Here is a 23,965-nt window from a genome sequence, read left to right on the forward strand (position 1 = left end):
TTCTAGAACGGGTCGTGTGACAGTTTTATATACTAAGAGCTTAACACTCGGAGATGAATGTTTAAAATTTATTTTTAAATATCCCAGCGTACGTTTTGCAGAACAGCAGATGTTGTCGACATGTTTACCCCATTTTAGATTATTTTCATTTGTTACACCTAGATATTTGTATGATGCAACCTTTTTCAAGGCAAAACCATTCACTGTGTATATATAAAGTTGCTTATTTTTCTTATTTGAAAGTTGAAGTAGTACGGTCTTCTCAGTATTAACCACCATTCCCCATTTTCGGCACCAAGACCCAATTTTCTCTAGCGCAATTTGTAGCTTATCGTGGTCCTCCCTAGTTTTAACGCCCACGTAAATAAGACAACCGTCTCCAAATAACCGCACTGCCATAGGACCGTGAATGTATCGAGCAATGTCGTATATATACTGTAAACGACTTACTTTTCGCGGGCTCAATATATTGCGATTTTCGTCAAAGTTGAACTTTTGGAATAATTCTCTGGTTCTAATTTTCGCGACGCGGTGGGATCTCAATATAGGTTCCAATGTGTTTACATTTTACCGGAATGGTTCGCGAGACCTATTTTTCGCGAATTGTAGGCGATTCGCAAAATTCTCGTAAATTAGGTCTTCGCGAAAATTAAGTCGTTTCACTATATTAAAATAAAGACCGGGACCAGTGGGACACCCGACGTTACTGGCAGAATATTAGACGCAGTGTTGTTTATTTCGAAAAATTATGTTCTTTCCTCCAGATAAGCTGTTATCCAGTAAACCAATTTTAAACTGATCCCCAATCATTTTTTTTTTAATTTTATATATGAGACTGTGCGGAACTCTGTCAGAAGCTTTTGCTATATCTAGAAAGATTGGGTCTGTCTGTGCCCCTTAATCGACAGGTTTGCAAAATGCATGAAGGCATTCACTTAGCTGAGTGACTGTGGAAAGTTTTCGTCGAAAACCATGCTGTTTTTTGTAGAGAAGTTGACTGTTTTCCAAATAGTCGTATAAAAATTTCGACACCACATGGTCCATTATTTTACAAGTGCTTATCATAGATATGGGTCTGTAGATTGTAAGGGACGATTTATTTCCAGTTTTAAAAACAGACACGACCTTAGCGCAGCACCAGTCGACCGAAACCGGGCTTTGGGATAAAAAAGCTCGGAATATTAGCGCTCAATATTTCGAGACCCACTCGGCACATCGTTTTATAAATGCGTTGGATATATTATTGGGCCCTCCAGACTTCTTTAATTTGATATCTAACAAAAGGAAAAAAACACCTGCTTGAGAAATAGAAATGTCTACCGTGGTACATTCGTGCTGTCTAGCACCAATGCTTCCCTTGTCATCAACAGGAGCACTGAGGGCATTGTCAGAAGACATACCGTATTTACTCGAGTAATAGCCGCACTGTTTAAGCAGAAAACCTGAGGGTTCGCTTTTCCGCGGAGCACGCAGATTCACGAACACCGCGATCGACAACATGACTACAGCGGCTTGCAGGACAGAGATAATGTCTTCGCCGCGAAGATACCCTCTTTGAAGATTGCATTTGTATGGAGACTTTTGTTCTTGATCTAGTTATTCGCTACGTCATGTATGCGCAACGCGATGATTGGCTGCATGTGTGCTTTGCGGGAAAGTAGACATGAGGGCCTTGCTGATAAATAGTGTGGCTATTACTCGAGTAAATACGGTAGACTGGAAAAATTGTTAAGCACGTTAGCTACACCCTCTGGGTGATCAACAAATCGACCATCAACTTCAAGACTAGGAAAAGTCGTTATCACAGGGGACAGATAGCGCCAAAATCGTTTCAGGTCTGATTGCATAACATTCTGCATAGTCATATACTGTAGAGAAAAAATGTGCTCTTTGAAGCTCCAAAGTGGTCCTTCAACAATCATGAAAGACGCAAAACTTCTTGTTTATTTACTCTTCTTCTTTTTTAGTTTTCGCGTTATTTGCCGTTTAAAATGGAGGATGTTCCTCAAACTCCATGGGTTGCGTTTCTTTCTGACTCGTTTCAGGGGAACGTATTGTTGAATACAATGGTTTACTAATCGTTTAAAATCCTCCCACACTTCATTCACCAGTCTAGGACGGTCAAAATTAGACAAGGCTATCTCAATGTAGTCTAAAATATCAACGTCACTTGCACAATCACAATTCCTTAGAAACTTTTTTCATTTTTTATGGCTTATATACGTTTAGATAGCATGTCAAAAAGACTAGTAGGTCATGATCTGATAGCCCGTCTGATAACAACAGAAACACCAAAGTTCAAAAGCTCTTTACTTGCAAATACGAACTCCAAAGTAGAGTCAACTGTTTTGCCATGTCTAGTACTTTGACCAACAACTTCAGCAAAATCAAAATTGAAAGCACAGACCAAAAGGATTTCATAGGGACCCGCGTCGCTAACTCTCGGTGATAATTCATCCCGGAAAATGCCTGGCAGGCTAAAATCTCCTTCTATAATTACATCCTGTCTGTGTTTTATATTAGTTTCACCGTAATTATAGATATTTTCCATGAACGGTATCTGTGCAGCAGGTGGACGATAAACGACAGCAATAGTATGAAAGTCGCTATACTATTTCAAGTGACAAAAAAGGCTTCCAGTCTCAGGTATTTTATTAAACAAAGGGTTACATTCAATGAGATGCTTAACAAGAATTGCCACTCTCCCGCCACGTGATCCTCGGACTTTCCGAAATATTTCATAATCGGGTGGGATATCTTTTATATTGCTGTGTAACTAAGTCTCAGTGACAACAACAACATTGGGACTGTGTGATTACAAAACGTACTAAAAATGATCAACTTTGTTAAGCAAACTACGCACGTTTAGATTTATTAACAAGAAGTCGCGCCTGGAGTGGAGTCCTGAGCCATTACATAGAAACGCGGTCTTCTTTGTTTGGAATTCGAGAGCGACGCTTGTCTGCCGAGTCCCAGCGATACTTTGGAACATCTGTCTTTCTCAGGATTAGCGCTTTCCCACAAAAGGTTTCTTATTTCTAGAGTTATTTTTTTTAACAGTCGTTTGAAACAGATATTGTTCTGCCCTTGAGCTTAGAAGAGTTACGTAGCACTTGCATTTTTCGGTTTAGTCAACGAGCTTCATAATCACCGGTCTACACCCTATAAAAAAAAACTGCGTGTCTAATTACCCGCAAAACACACGAAGCACCAATCTTTGCGATCTACGAAATCAGCTCAGCGAATGATGAGATGGAACGTCCGTTTAAACCTACGAATGAAGTCTGCGCTGTGGCATTACGCAGTGCAAAGCGTCATGCTTGCATTGCGTAATGCCACAGCGCAGACTTAATTTTTAGGATCTAAGCAGATGTCCCGCCTCATCATTCGCAGAGCTGATTTCGTAGATCGCAGAAATTACCGCTACGAGTGCTTTGCGGGTAAGTAGACGCGAAGGCATTTTTTAGAGTGCAGTGTTGTTTTCGCGCTTAGCTCCCAGCCTGTGAATATATACTTTACAGTTTCCACTCGTACGTTCAGGTTTTTTTTGTTTTTTTTTTCGGAAAACAGTTCCCCGATTACCATTTCCCTCAAGTCACTTTCGGTCTCGTTTATAGCTTCAGGAATACCGAAAACGATCAGGTTATTTCTTCTGATTCTATCTTCTAGTTCGACCGGCTTCTCTTGTATTTCTTTTACGGTGTTCTGTAAAGCAAAGACAGCGTTTTCGCCTACATTGAATGACCGGTAGCTTTCCTCCAGTTTCTGTATCCTCTCTGCAGATTTTTCAAATCGGTCCTCCACTCAAGCTTGATTTCCTTTTACTTCCTTAATTTCGTTTGTTATGACTGATTGTTCATCCAGTAATTATTGAAGAGTTTCTTCAATAGTCATTCGTCCGGGGTTTAGCTCTACGTCCACAGACAAGATTAATAGGAGCATGTTACATCATTCTCTGATTTCACTCCAAAACGCCTGGAGTGTTTAATATTGGTTTCCATGCAAGCGATTTCTCGTCATCGCCGTTTTCGTTTTTGGTTAATTTATGGCTAGAGGCCACCCAGTTTTCACTCAACAAGAAGAGTTGAGAACATATTTGGCCGGAGAGGGCCCTGCTTATCCTTGTGTTTTGTCCGGAGAGGTCTCACTAAAGTCATGAAGTCGGTAACATGTTCAATCATGTCGCCCAAGCTGCAGTTCTCATGGTATATCTATCGGGGCTGTATCTAGAACAATGTCTCGATTTTTTTTTAGCGCCGACTGGTATACGTTGAATGACTAACGGTATTGATTGATAAACGACCATATATGGTTCGTCTACATGAATTCTCATGAGTTTTCGAGGCGGAAGTCTGTCAGACAAAACCGCCCTTTGTGAGGAGTATTATTTACCTCTTTGCGTCTTGCACAACGCTACAAGTAGTGTTCATCTCTCTAAAACGCGGAACAAGCTATGATTTAATATAAAAAGGGTGTTTTATTCTGTGTTAGATATATTGCCGCGGATATTGAAAAGCTTCTCCCGCGTGCATGTGCACCGCCATCCCAGTACACATTTGCGGACTTATCAATTCAGTTTCGCAGCACCGACCGCACAAAGAAGTGCAACTTATATAACAGACTGACGAATACCATGTTAGATGAAAATACTGAAGTATTTTATTCTGAGGCTCGTGTCGTTGAGGGACATACACAACAAGCAAAATATATTTAAATTGATATCCTTTCTTCTAATCTTGTTACGCTTGTGTACAAAAATACTGTTGACAATAGCCCTGAATACGATTCATTTTCACTTATGGCAAAGTACTCGATTACCGGAAACTTCCAGTAGATAAACACCGGCCCTTCGGTTTCCATATCGAAGTGTCCCAGCCAAGGGGTAGGTGGAACACACCGAGGGAAAGTTCGCGGTAATACAGCGTAAGGTAACATTAAATAAACTGATGTCACAAAACTTAGCTCCCCACGGAATATGTGTAACTAAAGCAATACTGCCATTACCAAGAATAAAAAGCAGAGCTCAAAAGCAATGTCGACATATCTTTTTTTTTTTTATCTTCACATTTAATTTAACACCAGTTATAGGCGCTCAGACAACTTCGTCTGTATGCCTTAATTTTCGGTTATTATTTGTGTGCTGTACTTCTAGGTGTTTTCGGCGTGCTGCACGCGGAATGGTCTAGAGCGGCCCGCGGGCCGTGAGCGGACTACGGCACGGCACTAGAAAAGCCGCCCCTGTAGCTTCCTAAGAGTGTCAAGGACCACACGGCAATTTTGACCTCAAATGGGGTTTGACAGAAACGTCTTCACTTCGTGTTTACTTTTCTTCTCCTGCATCCCCCCTCCCTCCTTCCCTTCCTCCTCTGCGACTTGTCGTCCGGCCCCCTTCGCGACGACTCGGCCAGCCGCCGCGAAAGGTTGCCGCCGACAACTCTCTAAAAAGAGGGTTGCAACCCAATTACTTAATTTAACCTTTTAGGTAGTTCGCAGGCAAAAATCCAGACTCAAGCAGCAAGAAACTGCATAGATATAAAACATTTATGCTACTGGCTTCGAAAATAAATGTTTGTGAGTTCGCTGTCTTTTATGCCCGCGTCCCACTAGAGCGACAAACAGAAACAAACGACAGCGACAAGCCTCAAACCAGAGTCTTCCGCGATTTGACAGGCTTTGTATAATAAAAGAGGCTATGCTCAAACACGAGCATCATGCACGCGAGGGAATCCTTGGCAGGCTTGCAATCGCTCGTGTTTACTTCACGAGCACCACGAGCACCAAACGACTAAACGCCTGTCAAAGTGCCATCGCGAGCATGCTGCATGGGTTTGAGGCTTGTCGCTGTCTTTTGTTTCTGTCTGTCGCTGTAGTGGGACACTGGCATTAGAGTACGTAAACAGCAAGTCGCGACAAAAAGGAAAAGGATCTCTGCAAATGACGAAGCTCAGAATACTATTTGAATACTTTTGCTACTACTTGCTCATCGCCTCTGCGCACATCGTACTTTTTCATATCTAATCGCATTATGTGCTGCGTCGATCTTTGCCGTGATAGGTTGTCTCGTGTACTGCAAGAAAGGGAACTCACTCATTGTGTTGTGTGTTGATCATATAATTAAGTTTCTTTAGTGTTTTGTTCTTTCCGTCTGAAGAGCGCGTGGCGCTATATATACACTCTAAAAAATGCTTCCGCGTCTACTTACGCGCGAAACACTCAAAGAGCCACTCTCTGCGATATACGAAATCAGCTCAGCGAATTATGAGGCGGAACATCCATTTAGACCTAAAAATGAAGTCTGCGCTGAGGCATTACGCAATGCAAAGCGTCTTGCTTGCATTGCGTAATGCCACAGTGCGCAGGCATTTCTAAGAGAGTAGAGCTACCGTGGCCATCACTCTGGAGCACCAACCGGGAACAATAATAGGCAAAAACAGTAATTCAGTAAGCCCTGAGGAATAACGAAGCGCTAGAAAAAAAATCATCGGGAGGCATGAGTAAGCGAAAGATAATCCTAAATGTCTCAATCAAAAATTTACAAGTTTTCCACCTTTTTATAATCATCTATTTGTGCGGCACAAATTACGGTTACAGATTCCATAAATCTAAAATATAATTGGACGTTTTATTAATATTGAAAGGCCAGCCCAAATGATAATTAACAAGGAATGAGGACACATAAGCCTGTTCTTTTCAAAATTAACCAGGGAATGTCAAACATGTTCAGCTCCGTTCCCGAACAGCCTTATACTTATTTTGATAAAGGCTGACTTAACAAAAATAAAGTAGGTCTCGTTTATAATTAAACGATCTGGCAATCCCAAACGACCTAAACTTCCAGTGTCGGAAATATATTACCTCCGCCTCACAGTGAAACTGCTAATTGGAAATGAGTAATGTATTCACCAAGGTTCTCCGTTATACAAGGCACGCTTCGAGACGTTTTAATTAACAGGACGGAGCCTCTCTTCAATATATAATTAAACCGAATGAAGGTCAAGAAACTCCCAAAGCGCGAATAATTTTTTAGCTTAATTGAAGGTCAACAAAAATTCAAAATTAACACCGATTTGTCTTTACATTTCTAACTCCCCATTGACGGCATAAGAAGACACAGAACCGTGGCAATATAATTGACAGATTCCCAACATGAACGGTCACTGCCATAAGCCAGATTGAATATCGCGTCGTACAGTATCAATTCAGCCAGCCAAACCTATTAGATAACCGTCACCAAAATTTTTAAAGAACTTTTGCCCTAAGGTTTAGGAGATGTCCCCCGGTCAAATAATTCATGAACGATAACAACGCACGGGCTACACGCAGTCTACGCGTCGTCAAATTGATGTAAGAAGCTCAGAAATGCCCCATCGATTGCGTCAAACAAGTCTTGTAATGAGACAGTACTCCCGAAAACTGCAGCTCCGACCACTAATAAATCTGAATTAGTTTTGTCAATAAACAATATAAACTTGGCACTTTCTTTTTTTCAAATTTGTTAACGCAAACAAGCTTATGTATTTATTTCTTGCACCCAGTAAATCTTTAAAGTTACATGTCTGAACATAACCTTCTCGGGAAAGCATCTGGCAAAATGTCCTTAAGTTACCTAACTTTAAAGAAACCCACGTTATCGCATGAGCAAGCGACGCACTGCTATCCGGTGTGCAAGTTCGTCTGCGCTGTGCTCATGCGTTTTCTCTTCTTTTGTTGCGTTTTTATCCCCCAAAAGCTCCCACTTGTTTCCACTGGACCTCAACCAACGACGGCGCGCGCTTGGCAGCCTCGTCATCGCGCATTCCCCTGCGCTTTCTATGTCGACATTTGATCGGCGTGCTCTTCCTGCCGTTCCGATGCGCAGAAGGCGCATTGGGGGGACACTTGCTCTCCGTATACACCAAAGCGCCGCTCTGACGTCACGCCGCTGCAGTGGCGTTGCTGTGCGCGCCACGCATGCGCACAGGCTTCACTTCACGCTAACATGGTTTCTGCGCATGCGCGAATCAAAAAGCAACAAGCGTCAATTGAGTAAGCCGCGCCCTGCGTTTCTTGCGCTTTAAGTAACTCTACAGGTTTTTTTTTTTTTTTTTTTTTTTTTTTTTATCTTTAACTCGAACAGAGATAATAAACAAAAGCCGTGAAAGGATAGACTAATGCTGTTAACGCGGAAGAGTTATGCGGTCAAGGGGACATGATATAGGAGGCTAACCTTCACCATTAGGCGGGTGATCAACTAAAAATTGTTTAACGTCTTTTTTTTTTAATTTGTGAATATAAACGTACGATTTTTATTAGAGACTTGCTGAGTCTCATCTAAAACCACTTAATCCGATGATTCGAAGGACGTAACGAGTGCGGGGCTATGCGCTGAAGCTTACAGTCGTGCTACAAGAGCAACGCCGGCGGTTCGTAAACAGAGATGATAGTCTTTAGATCCATGTTTTCGCAACGTCGGCCTTGGGCCTGCTGCGTGAGTGAAAACTTTAGCGCAACCCGACGCCCACCACGTGCTTCAAAATGTTCTAAAAAAGACTGGTTTTGTGGTTTTAAATGTTGCTCAGCTAGCCTCCAAATGAAACCATGTTCATTTTGACTAATTAGATAGTTAATAATATAAAAATTTAGTTATTACGGGTGTGCGAATAGTGTCTTGAATAGAATAGTGCAGCGTCATCCCTAGCTTCTGCACAGTTGAAAAATCAGGCCGTCGTGACCTGCCTTGCACTGTCAAGGCCATAAATGATGCAGCGCTATTCGATTCGAACCACTATTCGCCCAACCCTATTAATTATTGGATTTATTGTGAGGATTAGGCTCTATATTACAACCTCCTGGCCGTATAAATCACCTGCACGCCTAGACAGCATTAGTCTACCTTTCGCGGCTTGTTTTAATAAATTGTTCGAATTAAGATTAAACACCCTGTACAAGCCTAAAAATTGCCAAAACAAAACAGTTTACTCGGATTTAGAACCAACTGACACCTTATCTAGAGTAAGCCTACAGAGTTACGAGCGCGCCGATGAAGTATCTTCACACCGAGCCTTTCCCACAAATAGGCTGCTCGTGGCCCAAGCAACTGACAAAGCGCTCAGCAACGAGTTCGTTCTCGTAGCCTTCACACTGCTAAAAAGAATGGCTATATCTAACGACCTCGATGAGGCGTATAACTAGATCTCGCCCATGACCGTCCACCGGCTTGTTTGAGCCAAACGTGATGAATGGTCTACCATCCTTCCGCACCTGAATCTCTTCCTGGAAGACTCCTCGCTTGATTCACGCGGTCTGATAGCAATCTTAATTAGCTTTGCGCACGAGCGTGCACCGACACAAAACTTGTGTGATTCTCAACGCTCTAATGAATCGGGATGAATGGATCTGAGACGCTGAGCAAGGTGGCCTCTGGTGACGGGAGAAAGGCGACAGAAACTAAAACGCATTTCGCGTAGGGAGCTTTCTCTAAATACCCACCGAGCCAGAGCGCTAAAGTGTCTTTTATGACGCTACGATACCCTATGATACCCTGATTCGACCTTTTCATAAGCTAATTAAAAGCGGACTTGGGGAAGTTACTTTTAAAAAGTAATTAGCTACAGTTACAGATATAGTGTATCCAAAATGTATTTACGTTACAGTTACGGTTCCTTAAAAATAAAAGTAACGCGTTGCGGTTACAGTTACTTTGTCATAGTAACGTAGTTACTTCCAAGATACTTTCATTTCTCTATTTAAATTAACTGTAATGACATTGATGACACACAATGACTACGATTTGTATTTATTACCTCTCTCTTTCTCTTGAGAGATCTATTATTCCCCTTTCCCAGCTGACAGGAGAGGGAAATATCGATGAACAAACGGGTCAATTATAATAATAGGGAAAAGAACAGAAGGCCAAACCTTTCGGAACTGAATAAAGTGGAAAGGACCGTTAGTATCAAACAAGGTAAAGAAAGGAGTTAACGAAAACAACACAAGGTCGTCTCGGGAGGCGTTCCGTTTTTCTTTTTAATTTGTTGTGTGCATCGCAGAACAAAAGACTCGACTGTGGATCACGAGCTCACGACCCTTAAGAAAGGGCAAGTAGACCAGGGGCCCTAATCTGGACACTTGGTGTAAAAGAAGGCGAGAAATCCAGCGGCCGTGATTGGCCAACGCCGCACTTGACCTTGGCGCCGGCCAATCACCGTAGGATTTGTCGCCCACTGTTTCGCCAAGTGTCCAGATTAGGACCCCAGTAGAAGCATCGTCTGTGGCTCCGGTCAGACAGTGTCTGTCGGCGGCGACTCGCTTTCGCAAAGAAGGCGATCGCCGCGACTGTTGCAGCACCGACGACAACGGCCCTCGTACGGCGTTAAACAGTTCACACGTCGAGCGTCGCAAAGGCGGCGTAGTGCAGCGCACACAGATACTGATTGGTCGCAGATATCGAGCTGTTGGTCGCCGAACAACGCAATGCACGTGTTCTGTACTACGCTACGTTCGCTTCGCTCAACGTCGGAGCATGACAGAGCCTGTCTGAGTGGCGTGTTTCCGCGAGGTGGCTTTGTAGCTTGGTTGAACAGGCGGGGTGTTCGGTGAGGCCGGAAAGGGTGACGACGGGGCCAGAGCCACGCATAAAAAGGTTGAAATAAAGCAAATTCTAAATGCGCTTTTCCATGCGATGAAAAAAGAAAAACAGAAGTAGAGAAACGTATGCCCTCTGCGCCGGCACTTTGCTCCGACGAAAAACGTTTAGTCCTTGTTTTATTTTATCGCGTCTAATGGTCGCCCGCTGTAGTTTTCACAAAATAGGCCCATTTAACCCGAAAAAAATCTCTATCTCTGCAGATAATTTTTAGTTACTTTTTCAAAAAAGTATTTAAGCTATCGTTACACTTACCTCGGTAAAATGTATCGAGTTACAATTAAAAGTTAAAAAAGGTAAAAAATTACAGCATCGCGATACTGCCCAAAATTGCGTAAAGGGCATGCGTGGATTCATGCATTGCGTCAGATTTTCATTAGGGCTGCCTTTGTTAGCTCTATCCACCACGAAATGCGATGATGCAAATGGAGCAACGAGCCAACTACCATTGTTACCTATATTTGTTCGGGGTCTACGCTATATAAACTTCATATCGCTTGAGCATTATGGACGTTTCCCTCGTAGGCTTTGATGTCAGCACTTTGAGAGGTCGATGCTGTTTTGTGAAACAAACATTCAGGTGCAGCTTCAGCGCTGAGAGGAAATATAACTTACAGAAGCCATATTTTAGCTTTCACTTCCCATAAAATACAAATCTACAGAAATATATACTATTCATAACGGTTGTGAAACACTGAAAAGTAGACTTTGTGTGTCGATAAAATAGACGCGAGCTTGAATGAAGGTGCATACTCTGAATAAATATGCTTATATGAGACTGAAGATGTTTTGAAAGCATTCACCAGTACGCCGTGGTTGCCGACGTTGTATTGTTCACCATTGCTGAGAGTCACCAAGCCCTTAAGGGTTAGCTTATATGGTGTTTCTTTTCAAGATGAATTCGAGTTTTTCTTTTAGGTTGTTAAACTAAATATAAATGTTTTGAAAGTATTACTCAGTTTCCTGACATCTTCGAAGAAACTTATATGGCTATGAAGCTATAATGATTCAATGAGGAAGTCGCTTGACGTGACAGCTAATTAACGTCAGTTTTCTTGTCTGCTCTTTTATTTGTTGTAAGTTTTTTTGGAATCAAAATAACCTCTTGTGAAGCTGCTTATTCTGAGGACGCACAAAATTTTACGAAAATCTCACTGTGTCGTGTCGAGGATTTTTAGCTTACGAATTAAATATTAAAGTAGACATCTTGGGTGTTGACATTTCGATACTTTTATCTCATTTCATTATACATTTACAACTGGGTGACTTAGTTCAATGGCGGCCATAAAGTAGACGTTCACTCTGAACCGGATGCATACGCTTGTAGTTGCATGTGCAGGCTACAAACTGTGAGCTTGTAGGATTGTTAAAAACGCTGCGTCATGCACGGAGACGGCGCGATTATGGGGACTATATCCAAACTGCAAATGTTCAAAAATGATTGTTACGTTATTTTGGAACAGGGCTAAGAAAGTAGGGTAACTACATATCTCTTCCAGAGTTCAGACTGCTATACATCTGGCATTTGTATCTTTCCATCTTTTTTGTAACTCTTCGCCATGTCAAACTCCCACTGCAAACAGTAAGATTTTACTTTGCTACAAATCTCTTGATGTAAACTTACTCAATAGGAATTTTCTTAGGTCGTTATTTTACCATATCTATTCGCAGCTTGAAAGGCGATGTTATTACACGTCTGCTGCTTCTCGGGTTAGGCAAGCTAGTTCCTGCTGCAAAATCTTCATGGGATTATTCTGCTTCTCATAGCCGATCTGGGTTTTTATTGAATTTTGTGTACAATATCTCCATAAAAGTAGCACTGCAATAGTTTTACATTGTAAGAATACCTTCTTGAAACTCTCAAGCAAAACGTTGGAACATTTTTTCTATAAACGATGCTTGCAGCGTTCCTCAAATGTTTAAATCTGAGAAACACTCCAAAAATATGTTGACATTTTACATTCTAACAAAACGTCGGTGCTGTACCGCAAGGCACCCAGCAAAATACAATCACTGATAAATTCTAACGCCGCCATTTTTATGGAAGATAAAAATGTAATTCGTCAAAATCAATAAAACGGATATTTCATTTTGATCTAAAAATATACTTATCTTTCATTCGCTTAACTAGTACTTTGGCATTATTCGTTGGGTACAACGAAAGCTATCTCAAGCTTTTATGTAATGTTTTCATTTTTCACGTACTCGACACGAATATCCGGCATATCATCTCAAGTAAAAAGACGTTTAACATTGACTCCAAAGTATTCACCGTGTATAATGTTCCTCAAGATTACTATAGTCTCGAAGTTAAAACCCCGTCGATCCGCTGTTGCTCATAGCATATCCACGACGACTGAATACAAGTGAGGACCGGGTGCGGAGGGCAACTTACCTTCCTCTTGAATCGCCTCCACTCTTGGAGGAAATAACAAAACTGTTTATCGAATTGCTGCCTCCGACATCAGAGATTCTTGGATACTTTTAGTTTCAAGGTCGGTACGTACCGCTGTAACGTCGTGAGCAAGCAGACGCCGAAGACTACCAACAATGACCGTCTATCTTGAAGCCATCAAACACGCAAAGCCTCTTCCGAATGTGCTTGACAGTCCATAACAATCTGGACGCACACTATAATTCTAATTAGCGCGTACAAGTGGTTGTTTTATCTTTTAATTTTTGTTTGTGAGTCGTAGCTTGTACGCAGGCGTTAGGTGTGCGGCATCCCAGAACGCAAGAACTATAGTTTACATCAAATAAAATGTGTAACCTAAACAGATATGTGTCACGCGTTATTTGTAAAACCTTCGAAAAGGCGAGAGCGGGAACGCAAGCACGACTTTCTAGCAAACTAAGAACGTCACGTTTATAAGAATATCAGAGGTTTATAGCGTGAACATAGGGCGGAGAATAAAGATCAATGTGATCAAATCGATATTTAGATCGCACCGTTTTTATGGTGATTTAAATCAAATGATTTCTTCAAAAATTAATATCCGAAATGTACGATCTATGCATACATGTATTCATTCATTTTGTGCAAAAGAGAAATAATCATAAAGCAACAAAGATTCATAGCAGGCTGAAGACGAGCGAAAAACTGTGCTCTACTGAGCGAATCCGAGTGTTGAGTCACGCAATTTCCTAACGACAGCAAATAAACAAGTTAAAAAGAATACGCATACGCCCGCGCGCACATAACCGTCAGGAAGAGGAAGAGAGTATCTCAGAGAGGCAGCCACAGAGAGATTTCAATGGTGCGTCTATAGGTCGGTCTATATGATATCGCTGCCTCCTCTATGATGCCGTATCACAGCCTTCAGCACTTTAAAACAAAAGAAAAAGCCATTGCCAAGAGCCGACTTGCGATCAGTGCTTGAGTTTACCATTCTATGTCGTTGAAGACTTTTTTTCTATGGATAATTTGCACTATGGTGTGTCCTAGGAAACATTCAGATTTGATATGGAGCAGGCTACAGAGCCACATTGGCACCGTGTGCCTGAAGCCGACGGTAGACAATCCGGCTGGTTGATTTCAAGAGCAGATATGAAACAAATCGACCGAGTTATTTTCCACAAGGTTTCCTCATATTTAAAGTCCAGGTTGGCTAAAGTCATGATATATTGGTGTCTTATAGTAAATAGTGCCTTTTAACTAGTTAAATAAATCATGCTGTCCGTGATCTAAAAATCCGTGTGGCGTCTATATTTGAGATATAAATCATCTTGATTTTCGAATCTCCTCCAGGATAAAAACTATAACCTTGCTAATGGATTTAAATTTGATCTGAATCAAATATACCTTATTTAAGTGACTTTCCTAAAACAAATCACCATGTTTTTTTTTGTTTGCTTGAACTTTTTTTTCTATATTTTCGTTTAGTTGTTCATGTTCTATTGGCGCCTTCGGAATAAACGTTTAATCGAGGGTAATTCCTATAGCAAATAAATTTCTTTGACGACAGCCTTCAGAATTTTTTTTTGTTAATAGTATATTTATTTTAAAACTGTCCTTCAGAAATCTTACTTTTAGTAGAGCTGTCATGTCATTTTTGTATCTCACTCTTATTTATTTGTTTCGTGCCTTTGTCAGTCACATTATATGCGTAGTTGCACGATATTCCAAATTAGATTAGTCCGGATTGCCGCCCAAGGTTGAATGCAATTCTTCCTTTACTGGTTGTAGATTTCTTTTCATTCGACAACAATGCATGTCCGTTAACATATCTTGTTTTCCTTCTTATCTTCTATTGTTCGCTATATTTACGTGGTACTTTCTGCAGCTCCATTGTTCGCGCTCATCCATTCTGCTTTATATGGTCTACTTTATACACGCACACACTAACTAAAAACGCGAGAGGAAAAAGGGGAAATAACAAGCCTACGCCGAATGCCTTCAACTACAGCATCGCCATCTGAAAAGCCTCTTTACTGCAAATGTATCGTTATGCTGTTAACATTGTAATGATTCAGTTTTAGAATAAGCCCAGCAACTCCCACATGTGCCAAGGATTTGTTGTTGTTTTTTTTCAACAGGAAACGAGCAGATTTGGCCACCAGCTGGTGCCTGTCCTAATTCTGCGGTTAGGAGCCGTCGCCGATTGTAAACCTTACGTGGAGGCTGGGTTCCCAGTGAAATAAAGTGGTTTAGTCACAATAGTCGTTTATGCACGATATGTATACGATAACCAACTTTGGCTATAACCGGAGTCCCAGTCAAGTTTGCTTTTGAGCTTTGCGAATCACAATGAATGCAAATCGACGGCCTGCGGGTACGCATTTGAAAGACAAACTTGAAGTAGAATTAATGCTCAGAACCAATCAGCACAAGGTGATCATCAGGAGATGGATCGAAGGTCAAGGGCGAAAACGCGGTTTCCTAATTTCCGTGCCTTGCAAGTCACAGTTTTGAAAGGCAGGTCCAGCGCTTTCATGCACCTCTAGGTAGGGTTTCTATGGCTCCAAATTTATTTGTTTTTAACCGCGGTATCTGATGTTATTTTTAACCGAGATATATATAAGTAAACCGGAGCATGACTATGTGCGGCGTGATAATAAGTGGGTTTCCTCGTAGCACGTAAACAAACCTTCTGAGTTCCGGATGAAATCGGCACCTTGAACAGCCTGCTTCGTTAAAAAGAGGAAATAGAACGAAAGCAGTATACACTAACATCCAGAGTACCGAGAGTAAATGAGCTTGGCGGAAGTAAAGGCATTGCCGTTTCTTTCTTTTTTTCACACAAAATAAAAAGTTGCTTGTTCAACTTCGCATCAAAGTATTTTTTTTTAATAAAATAAAAAAAAAACTGAAAAGAATCACTACTTTGTTTAGCTTAAAATTAGCTGCCGACGTGTGATGCCATTCTTATTGAATTTTTTAGGAGAGATGAACTCTCGATCGAAGAATATTTGTTACTGTCCTCATTATATACGAAAATGTATGGGTTCTTAAAGGGTCGTTCAGTGGAAACAAATCTTTGTTTCTTTTTTTATTATTATTCAGTTCCCATGGTTCTTTCCCGAGGCCAAGAAGATATTGTTTACTTCGACAGAGGTAAGGCTTTCGATAAAGTAAATCATGCTCTTCTACTCTATAAGTTATTCCTGTATGGCCTATCACTTCCACGTTTCAGCTAGTTTAAGACCTATTTAGCTGGTCGTCAGAGTTGGGTAAAAATATCAAGCAGCTACTCCGATATTTCTATGCTAACATCTGGGGTACCTGGGGCCCCTTTTGTTCCTTTTTTTTTTAACGGCCTCAAACTGTGCAGTAAAAAATCATAGCTATTAATTTTGCTGATGATATCAAGATATTTACGAATATACCACCATCCGGTGACTGCTTTCTTTCGCAGGATGATAACGTACATGTTTCTGAGTGGTGTTAAGAAAATGTTCTGTTACTTGGTCCAGACAATACAAAACTACTGAAAATGTCACAAGAACGCGAAATTTTATCTTACCGTAGGCACTTCAGTCAGCAACTATTTACACGAGTCACTATTCTTCGCGACCTTGGGATTTATTTTGACACCGGACTTTCTTTTTCCTATCACGTCACGCAGATATATATAGTCGCCTCTTCAGTCCGAATGCTGGGCTTGCTATCACGCTTGTCTTATTACTTCACTGATCTGTTATGCATTATTCGTTTATTTTCCTGTCTGGTACGTACAAAGCTTGAGTTTGGCAGTGTAATATGGAATTCTTTGTCGGCTACTGATGCAACGCCGTATTGAATCCGTCCAAAAACGTTTTATTCGAAGTATTTAGGATAGAAAATTTATTAGAAGATGTTCTTATGACTACAAATATGTAAAGAAAAGTCTGCGTCTTCAATGTTTATGAACTTAAACACTCTCTCGTGACTTGTCGCACAAAATAATCCACGGAAACTTCGACGCTAAACGCTCTGTTTATTTTCAGGAACAAGCTCGGGGGTGCCGAAGCCCCCTTTATTTTATCCTTCTCTTCAAAAAAAGAATGACACCAATAATTCATATGTAAATATTATTTAACAATTTAGAGTCACAAAAGTTTTATATTTTTGGTGAACTGGTTTTCTTCATGCATGAAATATGTTGCTTTATACTGTTTTGGACACCATTGTTACGATGTATAATTTTCTTTTCCCAATGCCTGTATGTGGCACCGCATCAAAACCGTAAGGTTGTTCTGGGGCACAAAGCAAATAAAGGATTATTATTATTATTATTATTATTATTATTATTATTATTATAACGTATTAAAAACGAAAATGAAGCCAAGGATGTTCTTGTAAATTGAAAGAATAAGACATCAAAGCAAAACATGGTTCCTCGTCGTCGCTAAAAACATAAGAATAGCAAAACTTCACTTGTTCCTTCCTCCAGGCCCATAAGTACCACAAAACTTTCAATAGCGTGCCGCGGCAGGCTATAAAAAAAAAATATATATAAATATATATACAGATATATAGATATATATATACCGCCCGAACGTGTTATAGTTTGGGATGATCCTCATGCCACCCGAAACATTTGTATCGATTTTAGTTAAGCACTTTCAATAATGCCATCATAACGAGTCAATTGACTTATCGACGTAGCACCCATATCAGTCATCTCTGTTGCGAGTGAATGAGGCATTGAATTTTCGTTATTGCAAAAACACTATCAAACTTAACTTTTCGTAATGTTTCGTCGTCGGAAACCCTTTTGAAATCAGCTCGAAAAACACGTCAAAAGTTTACGGTGCTGAAAATAAAAAATAAAAAGATTAGCTTGACTGAATTAGCTTTCGTTTGACAAAAACGTGAGCTGGTTTAAAATGCACAGTAGACAATAAACATGAGTCACTGGGAAAAGAGTTAAAGTGTCTTGGGTTGCGTCATAGCGCCTGCTTAGTTGAGTCAGTGCTGTGACAGTTAAAAAGAGAACAAAATCACTCAAGGTAGAAACTTTGCCAACAGATCATTTTCATCGGATAATTATGACCGAAATTTCTGCGTCCTTTCGTGCGACTGTAAGAACTCGTCAAGCATAATTATCGTTTACAATTATGTTTCACGAGTTTCTACAATTGTACACTAAAACGCAGAAGTTTCGGTCGTTAAAAAGAGCTACACCGCTAATCTCCGTTTCTTTTCTAGCTGTTTGGTTTTACGGTCAACGAGAGCTCCCTTGGGACTTGTGGATGTCGCAAGGAGAGTGATTTGGGCCATGGAGGCCTGATGACGAGATGACATTAGAGTGTACACGTCTCGTGCTTCCTCACAACAATAAGAGTAAAGGGCGCCAAAGAACTTTCAGCCAGACTGTGACTTCCAGACGCCTCAAAAGTCAAAGTCAAACTGGACGTTTTAGTGATTTATACAGCGTAAGGTCGGTCTGCCAGTAGGGGAGACACTGGTTTACACTGTAGATGAGCAATTTCGCCAACGCAGTACGACTGCTAACCTGGGGTCTTTAACGTGCACCACGCAGTAGTGATACACGACCGCACGCCGGTACGATGCTCACCCAGATCGAAACAGGAAGGGGTGGGGCTCGAACCCAGGATCCCTTGGTTCTGCATCGCGAGCTTTCGCTCCACGCGCGTCGAGCTGGGTGTGCGCTTTAGACACCTCAGCTGTACCATTGGAGTCCAGAGCGCTAAGCATACATTTCAAATTACTTGTGTTTAAAAGACAATTGAGCAGAAAACAATCGCACGTTCAGGATCACCCCCGAACATTCAATAAAGTCATCAGTGTACCCTGACAACCTGCTGCGGGGTGCAGGAACGTCTCAGCAAGTAAATAGGTTTGCTTGTGTTTGTTTAAACACCAGAGTCTTTGGACGTTTAGACAGACAGACGTATAGAGAGACAACATTATTAAATATTATTTCGTGTTTCTTCAGACAAACAGACACCTCCGTTCAGATAATTTCTAATAAACAATCATTGACGCTGAGCTTATATGATGAGGAACCTGATCTTTCTATAAGCCCTTAGAACCGCCGAGCAGACAGGCAAGCAATAACCCGAGGTCGATCATTTATCATTTAGGTTAGTGTTCAGAAAAGAGCTACAAATGAGCATTTTATAAAACATTTCATTGAAAACAAAGGGGTAAAGGTGCACAGAAAGGCGTAAAAGTGCACATACACTTTGGCTATATTTTGTTTTTATCTTACAACAGGGCAATGCCTTATTATCAAATGTGTGTTCAGGCTCAAAACAATCCAGAGTGGCCATCAGCTTTGTATTTTATCAGGCATGCATTATCTACGTGCCCATGGAGGGTGTATTCTTTCTTTTGTGTGTGTGTGTCTGTGATTTTAGTCAATTTGCATACAAACATCAAGTTTCCATTAAGGGGGTGCACAAAGTTTCTATCGGTCGTTCAACAATTCCAAACCAATTTTCATTCTCGTTCACTTCTTTCATACACACGCCTCCAACGAGCCCCTTCCAGCATTTGGTCCTTTCGACATTTCAACAGCCATATACTTCGTTTCACGTTAAGTGAGCGCGCAACCTACGCTACGGCCCGATGGGGGCCAGTCGAACAGCGCCAAAAGTGCGACATCACGATTCTGGCCATCTTGTTGTGTCTGTATAACCGGCCAAACGAATCAAGCTCGATCAATGCACCGTGGCCTTGCGCTTCCAGTATGCGAGTCCCTGTTTGTACGTCATTTGTGTTTTTACTTACGATGACACAACATATCGCGAAACTGACACAGACGTGAGGATAAGCATCTCACCCATGGACTGACTTCAGCAGCGACACGATCCTCGCTGTCTTCGTCACCACGCGTCACCAGCTCACTCGCATCATCCCGCTCACCATCACCATCGCCACCACTTTGCACACGAACGAGCGGCACCACGAGGTCTTCCACGACGAGAGGGCGTTCGACCACGACCAAGATCCCTTCCGACGATCCGGACGTCGACGCAGTAGCCTCCTCCATCATCATGTGCGCGGACACACACCACCACCCTCGGCACGCGCTCACACTCGCACAGCGCGAACCGACTTCGCGCGGACGACCGCTCAGGTCGCCGTCATAACGCTTTGTTTGCGAGAAACGGCACTTTCCGTTTTATTTTTTCTCCTTCTCCCCCTCTCCCCTTCCGCCCCTCGTCCAATGTCTCTCTTTCACCACCACCGCCAGACAAACTGAGCAACTTCCAGGTGAGGGTAAAGGAAAAGGGTGAGGGAAGGAAGGGAGGCGAAACGCGACCGCTCGTAGTCGTCGCCGTCGTTGACGCCGATTATTCTTGTTTTTAATTGCCGTCAGCCGCTTTCGCGATCAGCTGCGTTCCGATTCGATTCGACGGAGTCGTGCGCTCGGATCGTCGTGCGGTTAGCAGTGGTTAGAAAGTCCTTTCGACGTATGGGGCGAGTACCGAAACAATATGCGTTTTCACTTCGATACACACTCGATTAACAGTCGTGCTAAGCTCGTGCAAAGGGTAAAAGGAAGGATGCCTGCTGTGTGGCCAGGGTATTACTCGATTTTCGTGTGTACACCTATAAAATTTTACTAAGAGTACTTATGTCACACTTTCAAACTGCAGTAAATAAGTGACGAGCAATAAAGTTCTGAACACTTTATTCCTCGTCTCAAAGTCTTTCGATATTAGTTGCTTGTCACAACGCCGGATATGTGTTCGTGCCCTCGGCCAAAACTCTTCGATGTAACGGCCCACTCCCATCATCACCGACAGCGCAAAGCGTGGCGAGTGCCGAGCACCTACCTGATCGCTCCTCGGCCATTGAAATTGTCATTAGCTGATGAGAACGCCAAACAACGAATCAGGAAGCAAGACGCGTGATTACAATTTTTCGCACCCTGCATTCCTCAACCTTTCAGTGACTATACAGTGTCCCACACGTGAACAGGCTGGACGATGAGCCAGTCTTTGGCGGCTGGCTGTTTGAACACTTGACCGCGCTTGCAAGCAACACGGCATCCTCGAAACACGAACCGTTTCAACATCTCAGAGCTGCAAAAACGATTGCAAAATAATGAAAGCTACCGGTGGGTATCCGAAGTGAGTATATATACAGTGTGTCGAACCGAAAAAATACGGGTTCGGTTACGGTTCAGGTTCAGGTAAATTTATTTTGTTCCGGTTAAGTTCCGGTTCGATTAATTCGATCCGCGAACCGGTTCGGGGCGCTGAACCGGTTCGCGAACCGGTTCGGAAATTATAAATGACAAATTGCAACATCAAAATAAATTACAAATAAAACATCTGAAATCAGCACATACGAAACGGGATACATCCTAGTGTAATACCCCATTCACACGACCGTAAAGGTACCTTTAGCTAAGGGACCTTGATTCTCTGCGGCCAATCAATTAACGATCTTCCGCGCGTGGCGTGTGCTCGCGACCCAAGAGCACGGGCTGATTCGCCGATAGCAAAGGGACCTATGTTTAAGGTACCTTTATGTTGACCCTGTGAATGGGGTATTAGGCTCAGGGATTTCTACCAGGAATGGTTTCTTTATGTGCACTCAAAGGTTACCTTACCGACGTTTACGCATTCGAACTTCATCTAATTGGGTCCGACGCAGTAGCTGTAAAATCCGCGACCTCCTTACAAGCCCACTTACAAGTAGAACTCGCTAACTATCCCGCCACCTCGGCGTGTAAGCAATTGAAGGAACAGTGGGGAGAAAATACCGCTTTCTTTATTTGAACTAGCCTTCGGTAACTCAAATTAGACCCTTAAAGAAGTTTTCATTAAACAAGATACGGAATATGAAAAACACTTCACCGAACGCAACGCCAGAAGGACGTAATAGGATAAATATTAAAAATAGAAGAATTCGCTGTCTCACAAATATGTTAGCTTCTAAGTGCCTATACGAAACCGGATGCATTATTATCAAACTCCACAGCCTTTTCCTTTCTCCGATGGAAGCAAGCTCCAAGAACTCGCGCGTTCTAGAAACGTGTTATGAAATGAGCACACGGCAGCATTTAGGATTTACGAGATTGTAGGAAAATAAAATCCCGTGACGCGATTTTTTTTTTTTTTTTTTTGCACAGTTTTTTAATTTTTTTCTTCCGTGCAAGCCGCGACCAGCGCAATACTGGTTCCTATGTCAAGATTCATGGATGCAGCGTTTGTCAAGATTCATGGATGCAGCGTTTATATTCCTAAGACTGAGTGGAGAAGAAAAATATGTAAGCGAGGTGTGTGTCAGTTGATGGCACTTAAAAAACAAATGGCATTGATAGTACATTCATTGTCAACAGCGCGTGGCCGAACCGTTTTGACATGAGCCGGTAACCGTTATTTTTTTTCCGGTTCAGTTCCGGTTCGGGTTCATCGCGATAACAATATAACGGTTCGGGTTCAGTTCCGGAAAAAATACCGGTTCGGTTCCGGTTTTCGGTTCGGTTCGGTTCCGGTTCGACACCCTGGTATATACATATGTGACAATTTACGCGCATAAAACATGCGAAGACGCACGGTAAGCACTAGAGTTCAACAATTTACCTTACCACGCTAATTGTAATTTTCTGCGCGTGCTAAGCGTATTACTAAACGTGCCATACGAGGGAAGAGATTTCGGATATCCACAAACGCATCCCTCGTAGGCGGATCTTCGAAAGGAGTTAATTTGAGAGTCTATTTACGCTCCTAGTACATCGAAACGGTGTTTTCTTATATTCTAGTATAGGTGTCACGCACTAGTCGCCTGCATGCAGCCACAGGCAAGGGTAGACAGGCATGCGCGCGGCCGTCGCCGGCTCGAAACCTTAGACGCCCTTGTTTGTTCAGCGCCACTGGATGTAGATGTCGTGCGCCGACGACAGACATCGCGGAGGTATGTTGTCGACTGAGTCGCGCGCTTGGGCCGCGTGGCTGATTGCGTCGTCTGGGTGACACCGCTTTCCGGTCGGCGAGCCTCAAGAAATATATTCCATGTGGTGTCGGGTACGAAACGCCAAACGATTGAATCAGCATTCATCGCTGTTTCCTGAAATGATGTAAACACAAGCAACTAAAATTAGGGTTTCTGTATACACATTAGCCCTTGTACAATATCGGATTTGTTGTCCATAAAACGAGGCATCTAATCAAACAACAGCAATGCCCTGTTGTCTCGTTAAAGTGACCAATTAAATGGATAAATTCTGTCGGGTGTAGTCACCAATATCTGACACTAAAAAAAAAGTATGTGACATTTGTTTTTGCAAAACACAGAGGCAGGTAATCACGGCGAGTAACCGAAGGATCCCAGCCAATGACGGAGCTCAGAATACGCTCAGTGCATACCGGATTTTACAGAAATAGTCGCATTCTGAGCTTCCTCATTCGCTGGGGTCCTCCTTCTCTACTCTATGATTGACTATCTTCCTGCCATGCAGGAAAGTGAAGTCGCGGACTTCTGTCACAGTATCCACTAAATACTTTCAAGGTCTTTTGGCTCGTCACCTCTCAATAGGAAATCTATCTAAAAGTATGTTCTTGAACCCGTACGCGTCTGAGTTCGAGCTTTGAAGGATAATATACATAACTGAATTTGTTATCTAACATAATTTTACTATAAATTAAATATTTCTTTCGGTGCTCTTAAAATTCTGGCAAAGTATACTTCGTTGAAAATCATGAGCGATTTCTTTACAAGCGTGTGGCCAAGTACCCTTCTATTCAATAAATAATCTAATAATTAGCAATGGCTACTTTAGTACAGGGTGCTCCTTGCTTAAGCTTAACAGATATGTTTAGAAAAGCAGTGGAAGCTACACTTTAGCGGTTTGCGGAGGTGCGTTATGCGGCCAGTGGGACATGGTATAGGGGCTAATCGTAACGGTCAGTGGGTTAATCAAGTAAAATTTGTTAAAT

General features: G+C 42.0%; 1 protein-coding gene across 1 annotated transcript in view; it reads right to left on the minus strand.

Moving 5' to 3' along the window:
- Positions 1-20,173, minus strand: part of LOC8028301 (four and a half LIM domains protein 2) — a 350,510-nt gene extending 330,337 nt beyond the window's left edge. Inside the window, exon 1 of the mRNA XM_042291935.1 lies at positions 19,855-20,173. Within this exon, the coding sequence (XP_042147869.1) occupies positions 19,855-20,070 (216 nt within the window). The 5' untranslated portion in view covers positions 20,071-20,173. The remainder of the gene's footprint in view (positions 1-19,854) is intronic.
- Between the last annotated feature and the right edge of the window lie 3,792 nt (positions 20,174-23,965).

This window comes from Ixodes scapularis, unplaced genomic scaffold (genome assembly GCF_016920785.2).
Source record: "Ixodes scapularis isolate PalLabHiFi unplaced genomic scaffold, ASM1692078v2 PGA_scaffold2__306_contigs__length_199485367, whole genome shotgun sequence".
NCBI classification, from domain to species: Eukaryota; Metazoa; Arthropoda; class Arachnida; order Ixodida; family Ixodidae; genus Ixodes; species Ixodes scapularis.